Source organism: Drosophila sechellia, chromosome 2R, assembly GCF_004382195.2.
Source record: "Drosophila sechellia strain sech25 chromosome 2R, ASM438219v1, whole genome shotgun sequence".
Classification (NCBI taxonomy): domain Eukaryota; kingdom Metazoa; phylum Arthropoda; class Insecta; order Diptera; family Drosophilidae; genus Drosophila; species Drosophila sechellia.
Genome location: NC_045950.1, coordinates 5152518 through 5167890, shown reverse-complemented (window position 1 = coordinate 5167890; position 15373 = coordinate 5152518). Strand labels below are relative to the sequence as shown.

General features: G+C 50.7%; 6 protein-coding genes across 7 annotated transcripts; 4 read left to right on the top strand and 2 right to left on the bottom strand.

Annotated features, from left to right (window-relative positions):
- The first annotated feature begins 19 nt into the window (after positions 1-19).
- LOC6608252 lies at positions 20-2199 on the top strand. 2 transcript variants are annotated; one of them, XM_032714596.1, is made up of 4 exons: positions 20-601; positions 662-743; positions 1322-1534; positions 1593-2199. In XM_032714596.1, exons 1-4 carry the CDS (start codon positions 38-40, stop codon positions 1799-1801), a joined length of 1068 nt encoding a protein of 355 aa, XP_032570487.1. In that variant the 5' UTR covers positions 20-37; the 3' UTR covers positions 1802-2199. The 2 variants fall into 2 exon arrangements, with proteins under 2 accessions (XP_032570487.1, XP_002032996.2); XM_002032960.2 differs by having other exon boundaries at positions 659-743.
- On the bottom strand, positions 1899-5564 carry LOC6608250 (protein lines). The gene is made up of 2 exons (XM_002032958.2): positions 5128-5564; positions 1899-5070 (listed from the first exon to the last, which is right to left on the bottom strand). Exon 2 carries the CDS (start codon positions 5032-5034, stop codon positions 2458-2460), a length of 2577 nt encoding a protein of 858 aa, XP_002032994.1. The 5' UTR covers positions 5035-5070; positions 5128-5564; the 3' UTR covers positions 1899-2457.
- A 650-nt stretch (positions 5565-6214) lies between these two features.
- On the top strand, positions 6215-9243 carry LOC6608249 (glucose-6-phosphate isomerase). Its single transcript, XM_002032957.2, has 5 exons — positions 6215-6695; positions 6941-7523; positions 7882-8121; positions 8184-8712; positions 8768-9243. Exons 1-5 carry the CDS (start codon positions 6562-6564, stop codon positions 8956-8958), a joined length of 1677 nt encoding a protein of 558 aa, XP_002032993.1. The 5' UTR covers positions 6215-6561; the 3' UTR covers positions 8959-9243.
- A 7-nt stretch (positions 9244-9250) lies between these two features.
- LOC6608247 (WD repeat-containing protein 43) lies at positions 9251-12644 on the bottom strand. The gene is made up of 7 exons (XM_032714593.1): positions 12277-12644; positions 11694-12223; positions 11152-11637; positions 10965-11093; positions 10759-10908; positions 9589-9686; positions 9251-9529 (listed from the first exon to the last, which is right to left on the bottom strand). The coding sequence occupies exons 1-7, from the start codon at positions 12577-12579 to the stop codon at positions 9330-9332; spliced, it is 1896 nt and encodes a 631-aa protein (XP_032570484.1). The 5' UTR covers positions 12580-12644; the 3' UTR covers positions 9251-9329.
- On the top strand, positions 9686-10740 carry LOC6608248. The gene has a single exon (XM_002032956.2). It carries the CDS (start codon positions 9791-9793, stop codon positions 10697-10699), a length of 909 nt encoding a protein of 302 aa, XP_002032992.2. The 5' UTR covers positions 9686-9790; the 3' UTR covers positions 10700-10740.
- Positions 12645-13212: 568 nt separating the features above from the next.
- LOC6608246 (T-complex protein 1 subunit theta) lies at positions 13213-15358 on the top strand. Its single transcript, XM_002032954.2, has 3 exons — positions 13213-13351; positions 13531-14561; positions 14627-15358. Exons 1-3 carry the CDS (start codon positions 13292-13294, stop codon positions 15174-15176), a joined length of 1641 nt encoding a protein of 546 aa, XP_002032990.1. The 5' UTR covers positions 13213-13291; the 3' UTR covers positions 15177-15358.
- Positions 15359-15373: the final 15 nt, after the last annotated feature.

Genomic DNA, 15373 nt, shown 5'->3' with positions numbered 1-15373 from the left:
ACACGGTGATTGCTTGGTAAACAGTAAGCACTCGGTTATGAAATCGCTCGCCGGCGATAAATTTGCTCTGTCCGATGACATCGGGCCACCGCCTTGTTCTCCCAAACAGCGAAAAGCAAGTGCCGTGTGTAGGGACAAGGCTACGAATAACCATCATGTGGTGCCGCTGGGCATCCTCGTGGTGCTCTGCACTGTGTATCTCATGGTAGCCGGGATGCAGAGCAACTACAGGCACTATTTTAAGCCGGGCGTGGCTGCCTTCGACCTGCACCATGCCCAACCGGAAGACATGGCCGAGCCCGAGTTGGATGTCGCCGCTCCAGATGCATCTTGCCGGAAGATGGACGTTTTCACGAAGGAATCCAATCGGAATCAGGCAGTTTCAAGAAGATCCCAAGGCAGGCCCACGAAGAGAACCAAACGGCAAAACGGGAATGGGGTCAGCAAGCAACCTCGCTTGATGAAGTCCTCGGAGGGGCACAAGAAGAAGGAAGCCGGCAAGAAGAGTAACACCGCGGAGCCCATTATTTACCTGTTTGCCCTGGTGTTTGTCTATCTACTGCTGAAGGCCGCCTCGGACATCAACCAGCACTACAAGTCGGTAAGGATAACCCGCATTCCATTCCCTATTGCCGCGTGAATAATCCTTCTTCGGCAGCAGAACAAAGGGGACAAACGACTGCGCCGCTGCTCGCTGCAATCCTATGCCCAGATCCACAAGCAGGATCGCCGGTCATCAAAAGGTATTTCACCAAAATCTTTGCCAAAGTTTTAGCTCGCTGGGCCAGGTGCCTAGCTTATTACACCGTGTTAACGAGGGATCAAGTGAATTGTTATCCTATAAATCTAAATGTGTCTACCACTATGTACTGAACTAGCCAATCTTCTCTACTCTCAAGCACCAGTTTTCTGACTTTTTCGGAAAATGTATTGTAATGTATTGTGTATCTCTAGTCTGTCCTCAATCTCTATACATCTATACATACATCTGTACATCGCACTTTTCGGGCTCGACTATGCGTTTGATATCTGTGTTTTTGAACGACCCCCACTGTTTACCTCCTCTTCACCTCTCTGTGAAACTGTACTGAATCCGAATGTAAGGTTGTACATACTCGAATGTATATTACTGTCCTAAGTGTGCGTAATCGTAAAATAAATCAATTACTATGTGCTTTCCTGTGATCAATTTACATACGTAGCCGTGTTAGCTTGCGTTTCATTTCCTCCGTTTGATTGGGCTTCTACGCAATCCTCTGCGATCCTCTCTCACCCCGAATCCCAAACTGACCGCTCTACATTTCTCCAATGCATGCCAAAGTGGAGGAGTCCCCCATCTTCCGGCGCAGGCATATTATCAGCGAGGAGCGTTCCGTGTCGGTGGATCGCTTCAAGTACACGCTGAACGATGAGGGAGGCTTCACGAAGTCCGTTCCGCGGGCTCAGGAGTATCACTACAGGGTGGTATCTCCTTTGGCCAGCCGGCCCAGTCAGCAGCATCCGCTTAGGCCGGGATCCGGAGAAGCCCGTTTCGGTAAAGAGTCCCACAACAATGTGAAACGTCCCATAAGACCAACTATTTTCTTCTCTAGAGCCTCGCCTAAACCGTCGCTCCTCGGTTCCCATCAGCATTAACTATCAAACGGTGCACGTATCGAGTCCACATCCACCGGAAATGGGCAGGCGCGGCTCGGTGATAAGCCTCACTGGGCCACCACCAGAGGTCAGTGGCATGGCCAGTGGTATGCCAAGTGGAGCCGCTGATCCAAAGCGGCGCGTCCGCATGATAAATCGTCATTGAAGTCCAGAAGTCCAGATGAGATCAGGACACAGCCCATCGAAATTGCAAAGAGACTACAGTGGTTGAACAAACCATTCAGAAACAGAAGCCGCACACGTTGTAGTCCTTCTTAATGCGTTTCTTTTAATCAGTTAATTATGTTATATTATTCAAGTGTTTTAAAAAAACGTACAAAGAATATTCTTCTCGAAGACACCGAATTAACGCCCATTCGGCGGGCAGCCGTTTGCCGCAGCATTTTGCCATCCTATTGTACATTATTCTACTTAGGGCAAGATTAAAAAAATCTTAGGCTAGCGTAGTGTTTAGTTTGGAATTCAGTACCTATGATATTACCATTATCTACGATCTAACTACGAACTTGTGATGCTCATTACAATTACAATGACAATTACATACAGCTGGGTATGTATCTGGGTTGAAAGACCTGCTGGGCGAACCGGATGAAAAGGGTGCAAGATCTTAACTACGGTTGACGCGCTACTGGATCGGGGTGCGGAGATATGGTCGGAAAGGTTGGTCCCTACGGCTAATACACGTATTCTACAAGGCCTCCGTCTTCATCGAATTTTGCGCTAGTTTCTCCTATTCCATTAAATATTAAAATAAATTACGTATTTTAATTGCATGTGGTTGAAGTTCGGCCCTGCGCCGATTCAGCTCAGCTCGTTGCCCTCGTAGAGGCTCTCGCAGCTCTCGAGCAGGCGCAGCACGGGCGAAATGTCGTAGGGGTAGAGCTGGCGCGACACGAGGCGGGATATCTGCAGGCGCAGCCGGATAAGAACGCCCATCGCCTCGTCCAGCATGGCGCTGCCCATGCCGAAGGTGTGGCAGCTGTGCACGAACATCGTCCAGTTCATGCGGATGTACTTGAGCAGGCGGAGCAGGTAGAGCAGGAAGCAGGTCTCGTTGCTCACCAGCAGGTCCAGCAGCAGGTCCGAGCTGTTCGACGTCATCTTGAGGAACTCCAGGAATGTGTACACCGGATTCAGCATGGCCACCAGCTCGGGGAACGCGTTGTTGCGGAACGAAATCCCAGACGTGACGTCCAGCGTGCAGACCATGGCCTCGATCAGGTGGTCGTCCTGGTCGTCGAACAGGTGAATCAGGATCTTGCTGAAGTGGCACTCCGGATGGAATTCCAGCGTCTGCTTGATGAACGTCTCCAGCTTGCTGAGTACATCGCGGATCGAGCGCTCGATGAGCATCATGTCCTGGAAGGCATCGTAGTCGGTGGAATCGATGGATGAGTCGGAGGAATCGCTGCGTATCTCCTTCACCGTCACCGCTATCGACTTCAGTACCAACAGCACCATCTTCTGCAACAGTGTCTTGTCCATTTCGATAAGGTCCAGTGGCGCACCGTCCTCCTCGCTGTCCCCTGATTGCGCGGCGTGTGCCAGGGTAATTGTTCCATTGGCGTACACCATCGGCCTGCCATTGTAGCCGATCAGACTGACCATGTTGTCCGGCTGTCGCCGCGGCAGCGACTCCAGGATACGGAAGCCGCGCACATGGCAGACTATCTGGTGCGCCAGCTTGCACGTCTCCTCGGGCAGCATGTCCTGCAGCGCCAGCGTGGAACCATAGCACAACGCCTCGTTGAAGAGGCACAGCATCTGCTTGTACACGGTGCAGGAGAGGCTGTGGCTGAGCAGCAGCTCGAACTTGTCCAGTTGGGCGTAGTAGGGTCGCGTCTCGTCGATGGACAGATTGGCCTTCACCGAGATGATGTTCTCCCACAGCTGCAAAAAGTTGAGCACACAGTGCTCGGCGGCATCCTGGTGCGTCGGCGCCATCAGCTCCGACATGTTCTTCACCAGCGTGGGCCACTTGTGCTCCAGCTTTTGAATGGTGATGCACTTCAGGTGCGTCGTATCGAAGCTTTCCGAGTCGGTGAGTGTGACCACATGACAACCGCTGGGCATGGTCGTGGACTGGGAAGCGGGATGCGGTTCGTAGGCGACGTTCATCTCCTCGCCAAGGTGCCGCCGATGCCGGTCGCGATTGTCGGGTGCTTCCTGCTCCGTCTCTCGCTCGCCCTCCGTATCCTCGCGAAATTGCAGTGCAAAATAATTGGTGGCTAGCGGCTGCTCCTGCACGGGGAAGTGCATGTAGCTCACGGAGGCCTCTGTCGAAAGGGGCACTACTGACGAGGCTGCGCTTGTACTATTCGCCGACGCCATCCAGTCGTCGTCCAGCGGATGGATCTCCATGTCCTTCCACTCCACTATGCGCTTGATGATGTCCAGGCTGAAGTGGATCTTCTGCACGGCCGCCTGGTCAAGCTGCTCGAAGTTAAACAGCTGGTCGACGATCTTCTGCAGCCACTCGTCATTCAGCTCCTGCTTGGCAATCACCAGGAATGCGGCTAGCACACGTCCCGCCAGGAATTGCACGTAAGAGTTCTCGTAGCCGGCTAGCACGATAATCTCGTCGATAAGCTTGTGGTCATTGCGAATGAGTGCGTCGCAAACGTCCATTATCCGCGTGCAGATGAAGCCCTTTGCGTTCTGCTTCAGGTAGATGTCGAACAGTAGCTGCAGATTGGACAGGAACTGCAGCAGCTTGTTGGTGGGCCACTCCCGCAGGTAGGCTATCCGCTTCTGGCCGTTGGTGTCCTGTGAGTAATGCGACTGGAAGGGCTTGCGCAGCGTTCGCTCCGACACGCCGCACAGGCACTGGCGGGTTAGGGACTGCTCGAACTCCAGCATATCGTCGATGGACGTGGCTGCTGTTGCTTGCATGCAGTTGCTCCTGCTGCTGGCATTACTGCCATCACTGTTGATAGTGTCGAGGGTTAGCAGGTTGGGCAATTTGGCCGCCCGGTCCACTTCGTCATGGGCGGATTCAGGCTGGCTGTGCGGGTCTGTGTCCCCGTTTTGTGGCAAGATGTTGTGCAACAGCTGGGCGTACGACGCCGCCCGGGAGCTGCAGGGCGTGGTGGTGGGGGAGTTGTTGGCGGTGCTTGGCGTTGACAGCGAGTGCGAGGAGGACGAGGAGAGCGAGGAGCACAGGTGGCTGTTGCTGTTGGCGTCCAGGTCCAATATGTCCGGCGGATGGGGCGGCTGGGGCGGCAGCGCCTTGAAGCCCACCTTGATTTGCTGCTCGATCTTCTGGCGCTTGGTCTGCGGCTGCTCGTTTGATGCGGAGGTCGTGGAGGCTGCTACCGTGGAGCATGGGCAAACATCGCCCGTTCCGGCTCCAGATCCTGCTGCGGATGTGGTGTCCATCCTCCGCGCTGACGTACCCGACGTCCTGCAAATGGTCTGCAAGCGAAATGCCCGGTGAGCAGCGAATCTAAGCGGCGGCTCGCAGCCACATACCTACAAACCCGATTCCTACAAACAGCTTCCGTGCTACGCGCACACAAGGTTACGTGTGCAGACGCTTCTGCCTGGCTTCGTGGGGCGATTCCCTCGGCTTCGTGGAATACACTATGATTTCTTGGGGGCGTCGAGGGCGCTCTAGCTGCCGCCAGGTGCTCTGACTGCTCCTCCAGACATTTTAAACGGCCACAATTCGATTTTAACACACTTGTTGCTCTCTTCGGGCCAGCGACATGTCAATGTTTATGTGAGTTTCACTGCACTCGCGTTTCGCTTCGTGCCCGTGCCAGTCGTTTGGATCGTGTGCTGTTTCTCACTTTTTAAGCGGCTCTGATTGTTTCTCTGGCACTGCTTTTATTTTGGTTTTATTACACTTTATTATGTGGGAAAAAACAAAAATTAAGTGCGCGTCGCCATCTTTTAGCGAGTTTCAGCTACCTGGTAACCCTACTTGCGCAGCGTTGCCAAACGACACTTGGTATTTGGCGTTAGCTATAGACATATCCAAGTTCGCAACCATATCTCTGTCGTCACAACACAATTCACATATATTTTACTTTCTGAAATGCATTATTTTTTAAAGTTAATTGCATGCTTATAACTTTAGCAACAATGTTTGCCTAAGTAATTCTAATAACAACGACTCCATCAGTTTTTAAATGCGTGATAATTATAAAGTGTTTTAGAATTATAAGATAATTGCAGAGAAAACAAAAAGATTTTGTTGCAAGCTAAGTGAAGATAACAAATATTTTTCTATTTACATGCATTAATTTAACGGTTAACTTCAAAAGTGTAAAAATAAGTAAACATTTTTTTTTATTGTTACATTTTTGAAATGAAATAATGGAAGTGCTATTCGATAGTCATTGACACCTGACAGCCCTGAACACCGAGCGTGCTGCCACATCGAGATAAAATTATGCCGTTAGCGGCGGTTAATTCGTTTTGAAAATTCCAGTTTATGTCCTTTTGCCAACCGGTGCAGACGATTTAGGAGCAGGATATTTTCAGTCCATCTCCACGCGGCCCACACAGTAAATTCGCACACACTCCAAACCGATCGGCACATCAAAACAAGAGCGCGGCCGACGTGGCAACACTCACTTGTTTTTCATTTGACATTGAAAGGTGCTCGCGAATTCCAGAAAGGACGTTGGAAAATCGGCAGCCGCTCAGTACCTATCAAAAGCAAACACGGCGAAGTTGTGGTGCGGCGCTCTGGAGATTTGCCGGAGCCAGATAATAGGAACTACCCGACGCCTAAGCTGCCGGATCCGCTATTATAAGTGAAGTGTCGCGAGTGGTCGAACAGTTCGCCCGTGCTCTCTTCTCCGTGTGCTTCTAATTTGCATCGAGTGCTAAATAGTCCTCCCCTGCCCTTCTATTCCGCATCCGCCTGCTGTTTCTGCTTGGGATAACTGAAGTAAGATGGCCGGCCCACTTCCTCCGCTCAACCAGGAGGCAGCGTTCCAGAAGCTGCAGGAGTACTACGACTCCAAGGGCAAAGACCTGAACATCAAGGACCTGTTTGTGAAGGACTCCAAGAGATTCTCAAAATACAGGTGGGTTTTTGTGTCGATTTCGCCTCCGAGGGTGGAAGTTACGTACCTAGTTCCCGCATACATACACTCATTTGTGTATCCCCCATCGGCAATCGTTTATTCATCGAGTTGCGCTTTGCCCACTCTCACTTTCACCATCGGCTGTCGAGTGTCGCCACCACTCGATTTGTCCTTGCGTAAGGTCACAGCAACGACCTCCGAATCGTACTTGCTCTGAGGTCAAATGTTTTTCGTTTGTTTATCAGCCTGCGCCTGCACACCCAGAACGATGGCGAGATACTGCTGGACTACTCGAAGAACCGCATCAATGACGAGGTCTGGGACCTGCTCCTCGCCCTGGCCAAGGTGCGCCGCGTTAACGCCGCACGGGACGCCATGTTCTCCGGCCAGCACATTAACATCACGGAGAACCGCGCCGTCCTCCACACGGCCCTGCGCAACCGGGGCACGGATCCCGTGCTGGTGGACGACAAGGACGTGATGCCCGATGTGCGCGCTGAACTGGCCCACATGAAGGAGTTCACCAACATGGTCATCTCCGGCGTGTGGCGCGGCTGCACCGGCAAACAGATCACCGACGTGGTCAACATCGGCATCGGTGGCTCCGATCTGGGCCCGCTGATGGTCACCGAAGCGCTGAAGCCCTACGGCAAGGGACTCCACTCCCATTTTGTGTCGAACATCGACGGCACTCATCTGGCCGAGGTCCTCAAGAAGGTCAACTACGAGACCACCCTCTTCATCGTCGCCTCAAAGACTTTCACCACCCAGGAGACCATTACGAACGCCACCTCCGCCAAGACCTGGCTCCTGGAGCATTCCAAGGAGGTAAGTACAGCGAAAGGTCGAAGATTAATTGACCTTCATTGATAGCGCTTTAAGCAAAGATAACCAAACTAATACAATGAACCATCGATGCGATATGATGGACACTCCAGTGATTTTTCTTATCATAAGAGACATTTTCACATGTTCAAGCTATCAAATCAATTTAATATGCTTATAAATGTGACTAAATGCAGCTTATGACCTAATAAAAGGCTAAATCGGCTTTCAAATTCAAATTAAATTTTCCCATTATGGAATTCCACTCAAATGTAAAATAGATAATGCAGCCAAAGCAAATAGTTACATCACTACATTTTAGTCTGACCTATATTTACCAACTATTTTTGTTTCGTTTTAGCCTGAGTCCGTGGCCAAGCATTTTGTGGCCCTGTCGACCAACAAGGAAAAGGTCACCGAATTCGGCATTGACAGCACCAACATGTTCGGTTTCTGGGATTGGGTGGGCGGACGCTACTCCCTGTGGTCGGCCATTGGACTGTCAATCTGCCTGTCCATCGGCTTTGAGAACTTTGAGCAACTGCTGGATGGAGCTCACTTCATGGACAACCATTTCAAGACGACACCATTCGAGAAGAATGTAAGACTCAACTGAGAGTTAAGGAAAATGAGTGTAGTTAACCATGCTATTGGCTTTCCTAGGCTCCTGTTATCCTGGCGTTGCTCGGCGTTTGGTACTCCAACTTCTTCAAGGCGGAAACACATGCCCTCCTTCCCTACGATCAGTACTTGCACCGGTTCGCCGCCTACTTCCAGCAGGGCGATATGGAGAGCAACGGAAAGTTCGTCAGCAAGTCGGGCAAGCCCGTCAAGTACAGCACTGGTCCGATTGTGTGGGGCGAGCCGGGCACGAATGGCCAGCACGCCTTCTACCAGCTCATCCACCAGGGCACCCGCCTGATTCCCTGCGATTTCATCGCTCCCGCCCAGACACACAATCCCATTGCCGGCGGCAAGCACCACAAGATTCTGCTGTCGAATTTCCTTGCCCAGACGGAGGCCTTGATGGCCGGAAAGACGGTCGACGAGGCCAGGACCGAGCTGTCCAAGGCTGGTCTGTGCGGCAACGAGCTGGATAACTTGTTGCCCCACAAGGTGTTCGTCGGCAACCGGCCCACAAACTCGATTGTGGTGAAGAAGGTCTCACCTTTCACCCTGGGCGCGTTGATTGGTACGTCTCACTGTTCCAGCTCACAAGCACTTATTAATGTCAATTGATTTTGCAGCGCTGTACGAGCACAAGATCTTCGTTCAGGGCATCATTTGGGACATCAACTCGTTCGACCAATGGGGTGTGGAGCTGGGCAAGCAGCTGGCCAAGGCCATCGAGCCGGAGCTGGACCACTGCAACGAGGTCTCCACGCACGACAGTTCCACGAACGGCCTAATTAACTTCATCAAAGCCAATTGGAAGTAATCATGTCTGGCTATTTGTTGCAAATTAAAAAGAAATGTTTACACAAATGCTCTAATTGTTAGTAGTTTCTGAGCTGTTATTCAGTAGCCGCCGCTTATGTATACCCGAGCTACTAGCCCGCTGTTTATTGGCACATTATTCAACTGTATTTATGAATTGGTCATATTTGTTTGCTTGCGTATCGATGAAATCTCGTGTCGGAATTAGACCAGCAATTGGCTCTCACTATTCGTTGTTGCACGTAGTTTAAAATCGTAAATAAAAATTTATGAATTCGATGTAAAAGCCTGTGTTTGAAAAACAATGCTAATTTATTTTCTCGCGGCGCGGCGTAGGGAATTGATTTTAAGCTTAAATTACGGGGAGGCTGTCTACTCCTTGGATACGTCAGAGTCTGTGTCTGCGTCGGCGTTACCATCGTCGGTCGCCAGGTCGTCGTCGGTCGCCAGGTCGTCGTCGCTCGCCAGGTCGTCGTCGGCCATCAGCTCGTCTTCCAATGTGCTTTTCGGGCTGTCTGGCTGATCCTCCTCCAGATCGCTCCAGTTCTTTTCTGCTTCGGACTGGGGCTCATCTGCAAGCAAGCGAATTAAGACTCGAGCCTTGTGCGAAGAGAACCACTTGATAACTTACCTGGGTCTTCGTCCAGGATCAGGGCATTGTTATCGTTGAGATGATTGACCGCGTTCCGTTTCATCTGGTTAATTATCAGGTTGACTCGCCCGGTTATTCTTAAAAGAAAGAAGGCATTGAAAAGTTGTTAAAACAACATTGCCAATATAACAATAATAGGAGTACACGCATTACTAAATTTTGTCGTGGCCAGATTTCAAAAATGGATCTTTTGTGCAATGATGGCGCTAGCTGTATGGATATCTCCAGCCCCCACAACAAGAAACCACCGAGTCCAGGCAGTGGCGTCCCAGCATTGGGACCAGGCGGAGCCCTACCCATTGCCATAGTACCCAGCATATCCAGCTTAGTCAACCAGTGCAACAAGCCGGCCTGCGATGACGCTGATATGCAGTGCATCATCGACCTGATCGAGGGCACACTCTGCGAAGCGGTGGCCATTATTGAGTCAGACCCGCGTGGTCTTTTTATCTACAACTTTCCGAAAAGGCAAAAGATGTCCTCCATCAGCCTGATCTCTTCAGTGTTCACTGACACCGTTGTGGCCAACGGAGAGGATGATCCCTCGATCACAAATCATTACACGGGTGGCCTTGGCGTTTCGGCGGACTCCGTATCCAGTGGCTTGGCGCGCAAGATGCTGACCATCGGAGACTTTGAGTACTCCAATGCCATTGCCGACATTAGGGATTTCGTCAGTCGCTGGGAACTGTCGCCGGACACCAAGTGCGTGGTGATCAGCAATCCGATTCAACACGAGGTGGCCCAAAAGGGAACCATTCTCTTTGTCGATGCCCATTTCTCTCGGCCAACACCCCGTTGTCCGAATCCTCTGGCCGTCGCCAAGGTGCGTTTCATCATTTCCGTGTCCAAGATTCTACTGAAGCACTATCCCGTGATGATCACCTACCGCTTCGAGGGTTACAACACGCTCTATTACGGCCTGGGCGAACGATGCCTCAACTCGTTCACTTTTCAGCGATTCTACATCGACACCATTCTGCACACCAAGCTGACCTTCTTCGCTGCGATCTCGGAGTGTCGCCACGGCACCATCGAAAAGCCGAAGCATAATATCAAGCCGAAAAATTCAAAGAAATCCGGCTCTTGAACATTATTTCATTATTAAAACCCTTGTTTTGTGTCTTTCAATTCCCCAATTTTACTTACTGTAAAGCTTCCGATAGACAGTGCATGCGCTGCTCCGCCACGCCGAGGCAAACGGCCATTTTTTCGCGCAGAGCCTCCTTGTCCTCGGACAGCAAGACACTAGTGTGGGTTGAGGTCAGTGCCTGCAGCCAACGCAGGGCGGAGCGAACACTGTAAAATAACTTATTTAGAAAAAGACTCAATAGGGCTCTACGGAAAACACTTACCTCGCGTGCTTTCCTTGCAGCAGGATGGAAATTTCGTTAATCAAGGGATTGACATAATCGAGCGGTAACCGATCCAAGGTCAACTGTATCGTCTCTGGATCCTGGGTGCTCAGAACGGCTTGTATCATCCTGAAAACACACTTCTATTAAAACAAACAACTATGGCCATTGTTCGACAATTCCTTACGCCTGATCCTTGCTGTGTAATGCCTGCATTAGCAGCTGCGTCTTGCTCTGCGTCAACAACTTGCCGCCACTCAGTTTGGTTTCTTGGATTTTAAGATGTTCTAGTCGGGCTTCCATGGGCACTTCGTTTTGCACTTTCTTCTGCGAGATGGGCAGGGCGTTGTTGTACTCCACATTTTTTTGGTTTACAATGGGCTTCTGGACCTTGGTGGCGGCCTGGTAGCCCGGCTGCTCCTTTCCCTTCTTTTTCGCATACCGCTTTTTGGGATCGGCGCGCACAATAACGTTTAGTTTCTCGCCATAGTTGGGCGTAAAGCGTTCAAACTGCAGCTGTTGGCGGCTTCCGTAGCCAAAGAGGATTTCGTGGGAGCGATTTGAGTCTGTCACAAAGTGTGCCGCCACTGCTAAAAGTGGTTCCACTATTTCGGCGCCATCGGAAACGATCTGCAGCGAAACCTTGGGCTTCACAAACTTCTCTGCGGATAAACTGTGGAGACATAGTTCTTCAGTACGTGTAGCGAAACGTGTATTCACATGACCTACCTGTTTACATTCAACAGGTAAATGTGTATAATGCCATTTCGGGTAACACTGGCCACACGTAGCTGACCATCGTCGCGCACTTCGCTGGTCAGACAGTAGGCCAAATCTTCCATGAGGAGTGTGCAGGCGGAGGCTTTGTTCTTGCCCTTCTTGTCGATCTTCCAGAAGCAGATTACGCGCTCCATCTTGGCGGTGGTCAAAACGAATTCAGTGCCATCTGTGCTCGCCACGCTGCTGATGGTGTTTATTTCGCCCGAGTGGCCGGTGAACGTTTCCACCAGCTCCTTTGTATTGATATCGTATACCTTTAGCTGTCGGGAGCCAATGGCCAGGGTGCCGCTTTTCTGCAGGTAGACTATATTCTGGGGCTTCTCGGGTCCCACTTGCCATTCGGCGATGGAGCGCTCGTCCGTCAAGGACCAAACGACAACCCTACAATCGGCACCCACGGTGTACAGGTGACCAGCGTTGTCATATGTAATTGAGGTCACTGGTCCATCATGGCTGTCACCAATGAGCGTTCGAGAAATCTGCAAAGATTGATAGTGGTTTATTCGCCTTTAAGATTCTTTGACCGACTCACCTTTCCCTCGGCCAATGAGTATATAACCACTGAGCCCTTGTACGTTCCCAGAGCAATGTGAAGCTGATCACCTGCATCCTGTGCCTGCAGGCTCTTGCGCGACTTCTTGGGTCGGGAACCGGCCACCGAAACCCACGTCAGCGCTGTGCACGACCCGGATAACTGTAGATTGGGCGTAAACTCCTGATACAGCGTGTTCGTCTCTGTGTTCCATATCCGCAGAACTCCCTGCTCGTCCACCGAGGCAAATAGTTGGCCACCATTGGGCGAAAATCCCAACACGTGCTTCTTGCCCAGCGACATCGTTTTTTATGTTTTGAATTAGAGATGGGCGCTAAGGCTAGTGTTTACATCGGCTCACGCTCGTCACACTGCATGCAATCATCATTGAATTGCATCTACCGACGTTTCTTATACCCTTGAAAGATTAATCAAATTATATACAAACAAAATTCAAGGAGTGAACAATATAATAAACCAATCGGATAGTGCATTTTTTAAATAAATTTTTCAGTTTTGAATATTAAATAAATACCTAAATATGTTGGGAGTGGCTTTTGTCTCAAAAATATTTTACTCAAATCGTATTTGGGGTATTCCTCAAACCTAATGTTTTAAAATTTTCTCAAATCTTAAAATTACTAAATAAAATTACTACAACTGTAAATATTATTTATTTCGAGATAAAGTAACTTTTATACTTATTCCTGGATTATTTAAGTAAATGCGTTCATAAACCAAAAAATAAACTCCATTAACAGGATTCATTTTGGGTCGTATACTCTACTGCTGAACTATATTGTTAATTGCATGCTATTCATCGAAAACCATAGAGAATCTTTAAGATCAATTTAAATGTAAAATAAAAATAAAATAGCGCCAGTCACCGGTTACGATAATCGATAGGCAAGTGCCATCGCTATCCCATCCAGAATGTTCGCCGCCACTTTGAGGTTATAACTCTAGCTGGAATTTACCGACTGACTCCGTGTGAAATTGAAATCTGTGTACAAAAATGGCTTTATCCGTTCCCAAGGCTCCCGGTGTGTCTCAGATGCTGAAGGATGGCGCCCGGGTAAGTGCAACAAGGAGGAATAACTCTGCGAGGAGTCCGCCGGGCATCGGTTTCATTAAGATTCGGCTAAAAAGAAAACATGCCGTCTCGGGGAGGCGCGTGATTAGTCATCCTCATGGAACTAAGCTCCACATATGAGAGAAAAATGACTAATTTAATGGTTTTACGTTTGTCCTTAGATGTACAGTGGGCTGGAGGAGGCGGTGTTCCGCAACATCAGCGCCTGCAAGGAGTTCGCACAGACCATGCGCTCCGCTTATGGGCCAAATGGCATGAACAAGATGATCATCAATCACATCGAGAAGCAGTTCGTGACCAGCGATGCCGGCACCATCATGCGGGAGCTGGATGTTGAGCATCCGGCCGCCAAGCTGATCGTCATGGCCAGCCAAATGCAAGATGCCGAGGTGGGCGATGGTACCAACTTCGTAGTGGTGCTGGCCGGAGCTCTGTTGGAGTCCGCTGAGGAGCTGCTGCGTCTGGGCATCACCACTGGCGAGATCTCCGATGGCTATGAGAAGGCCTTGGAGAAGGCCCTCGAGATCCTGCCCACTCTGGTGAGCCACAAGATCGAGGACTATCGCAATGTGGAGAAGGTCAAGGAGGTACTCCGCACATCGATTATGTCGAAGCAGTACGGCCAGGAGGACTTCCTCAACGATTTGGTGAGCAAGGCCTGCGTCTCCATCTTGCCGGATGAGGGCACTTTCAACGTGGACAACATTCGCATCTGCAAGATTTTGGGCAGCGGACTGACCAAGTCTGAGGTGGTCCGCGGCATGGTCTTCAAGCGCTTCGTAGAAGGCGATGTGACCTACGCAGAGAAGGCCAAGATCGTGATTTTCTCCTGCCCCGTCGATATCATCCAAACTGAGACCAAGGGCACAGTGCTGATCAAGTCGGCCGACGAGCTGTTGAGCTTCTCCTCCGGCGAAGAGAGCCTGTTGGAGAGCCAGATCAAGGCGATCGCCGATGCAGGTGTGAAGGTGGTTGTGGCCGGCGGCAAGGTCGGCGACATGGCCCTGCACTTCCTCAACAAATACGGCCTGATGGCCGTGCGTCTCAACTCCAAGTTCGACCTGCGTCGCCTGAGCCGATCCGTGAACGCCACTGTCCTGCCGCGCATCACCACGCCCAGTCAGGAGGAGTTGGGCTACTGCGACAAAGTTTGCATCGAGGAACTGGGAGACACCACAATTGTGGCCTTCAGGTGGGATTTTCATTTAAATTGACCTAGAGAAAAGACCATTATAATTTTTTATTGAATCATTGCAGGAACGAGGGCAAGGACTCGCGCATTGCCACCGTGGTGATCCGTGGAGCTACCGACAACTTCATGGATGACATTGAGCGTGCCCTGGATGACGCTGTTAACAACTTCAAGTGTCTGACCCGGGATGGCCGCTATCTGCCCGGAGCTGGCGCCACCGAGATCGAGTTGGCCACCCAGCTGTCCGCCTATGCTGATACTCTGCCTGGTCTGGACCAGTACGCCGTGCGCAAGTTCGCCAACGCGCTGGAAGTTTTCCCAAAGGCTCTGGCCGAGAACTCCGGCATCAATGGCACGGAAATCGTCAACCAGTTGTATTTGGCCCACAACACCGAGGCCGGAAAGACAATCGGCTTCGACATTGAGGCCGAGAAGGCCAGCACCATCGACACAACGAAGGCTAAGCTCTTCGATCTGTACCAGTCCAAGTTCTGGGGTCTCAAGTACGCCGTGGGCGCGGCCGCAACCATCTTGAAGGTGGACCAGATCATCATGGCCAAGCGCGCCGGAGGTCCCAAGCTGCGACAACCTGCCGGCAGCGATGACGAGAGTTAAGCGGCTCCTCTGTGATTCGTGCTCCCTACTATAACTAGTTTCTCCCGCTCCCACAAAGAGTGCATTGTATTTTCATAAACGAGTCCCATGGAAATTATAAATTTCATTAACAACTCTTACACTCACCCACATACACAGCCATGCACACAGTTTCTTGTATTAATAAACTTAACTTACGAAAACTGAACTGAAACGCG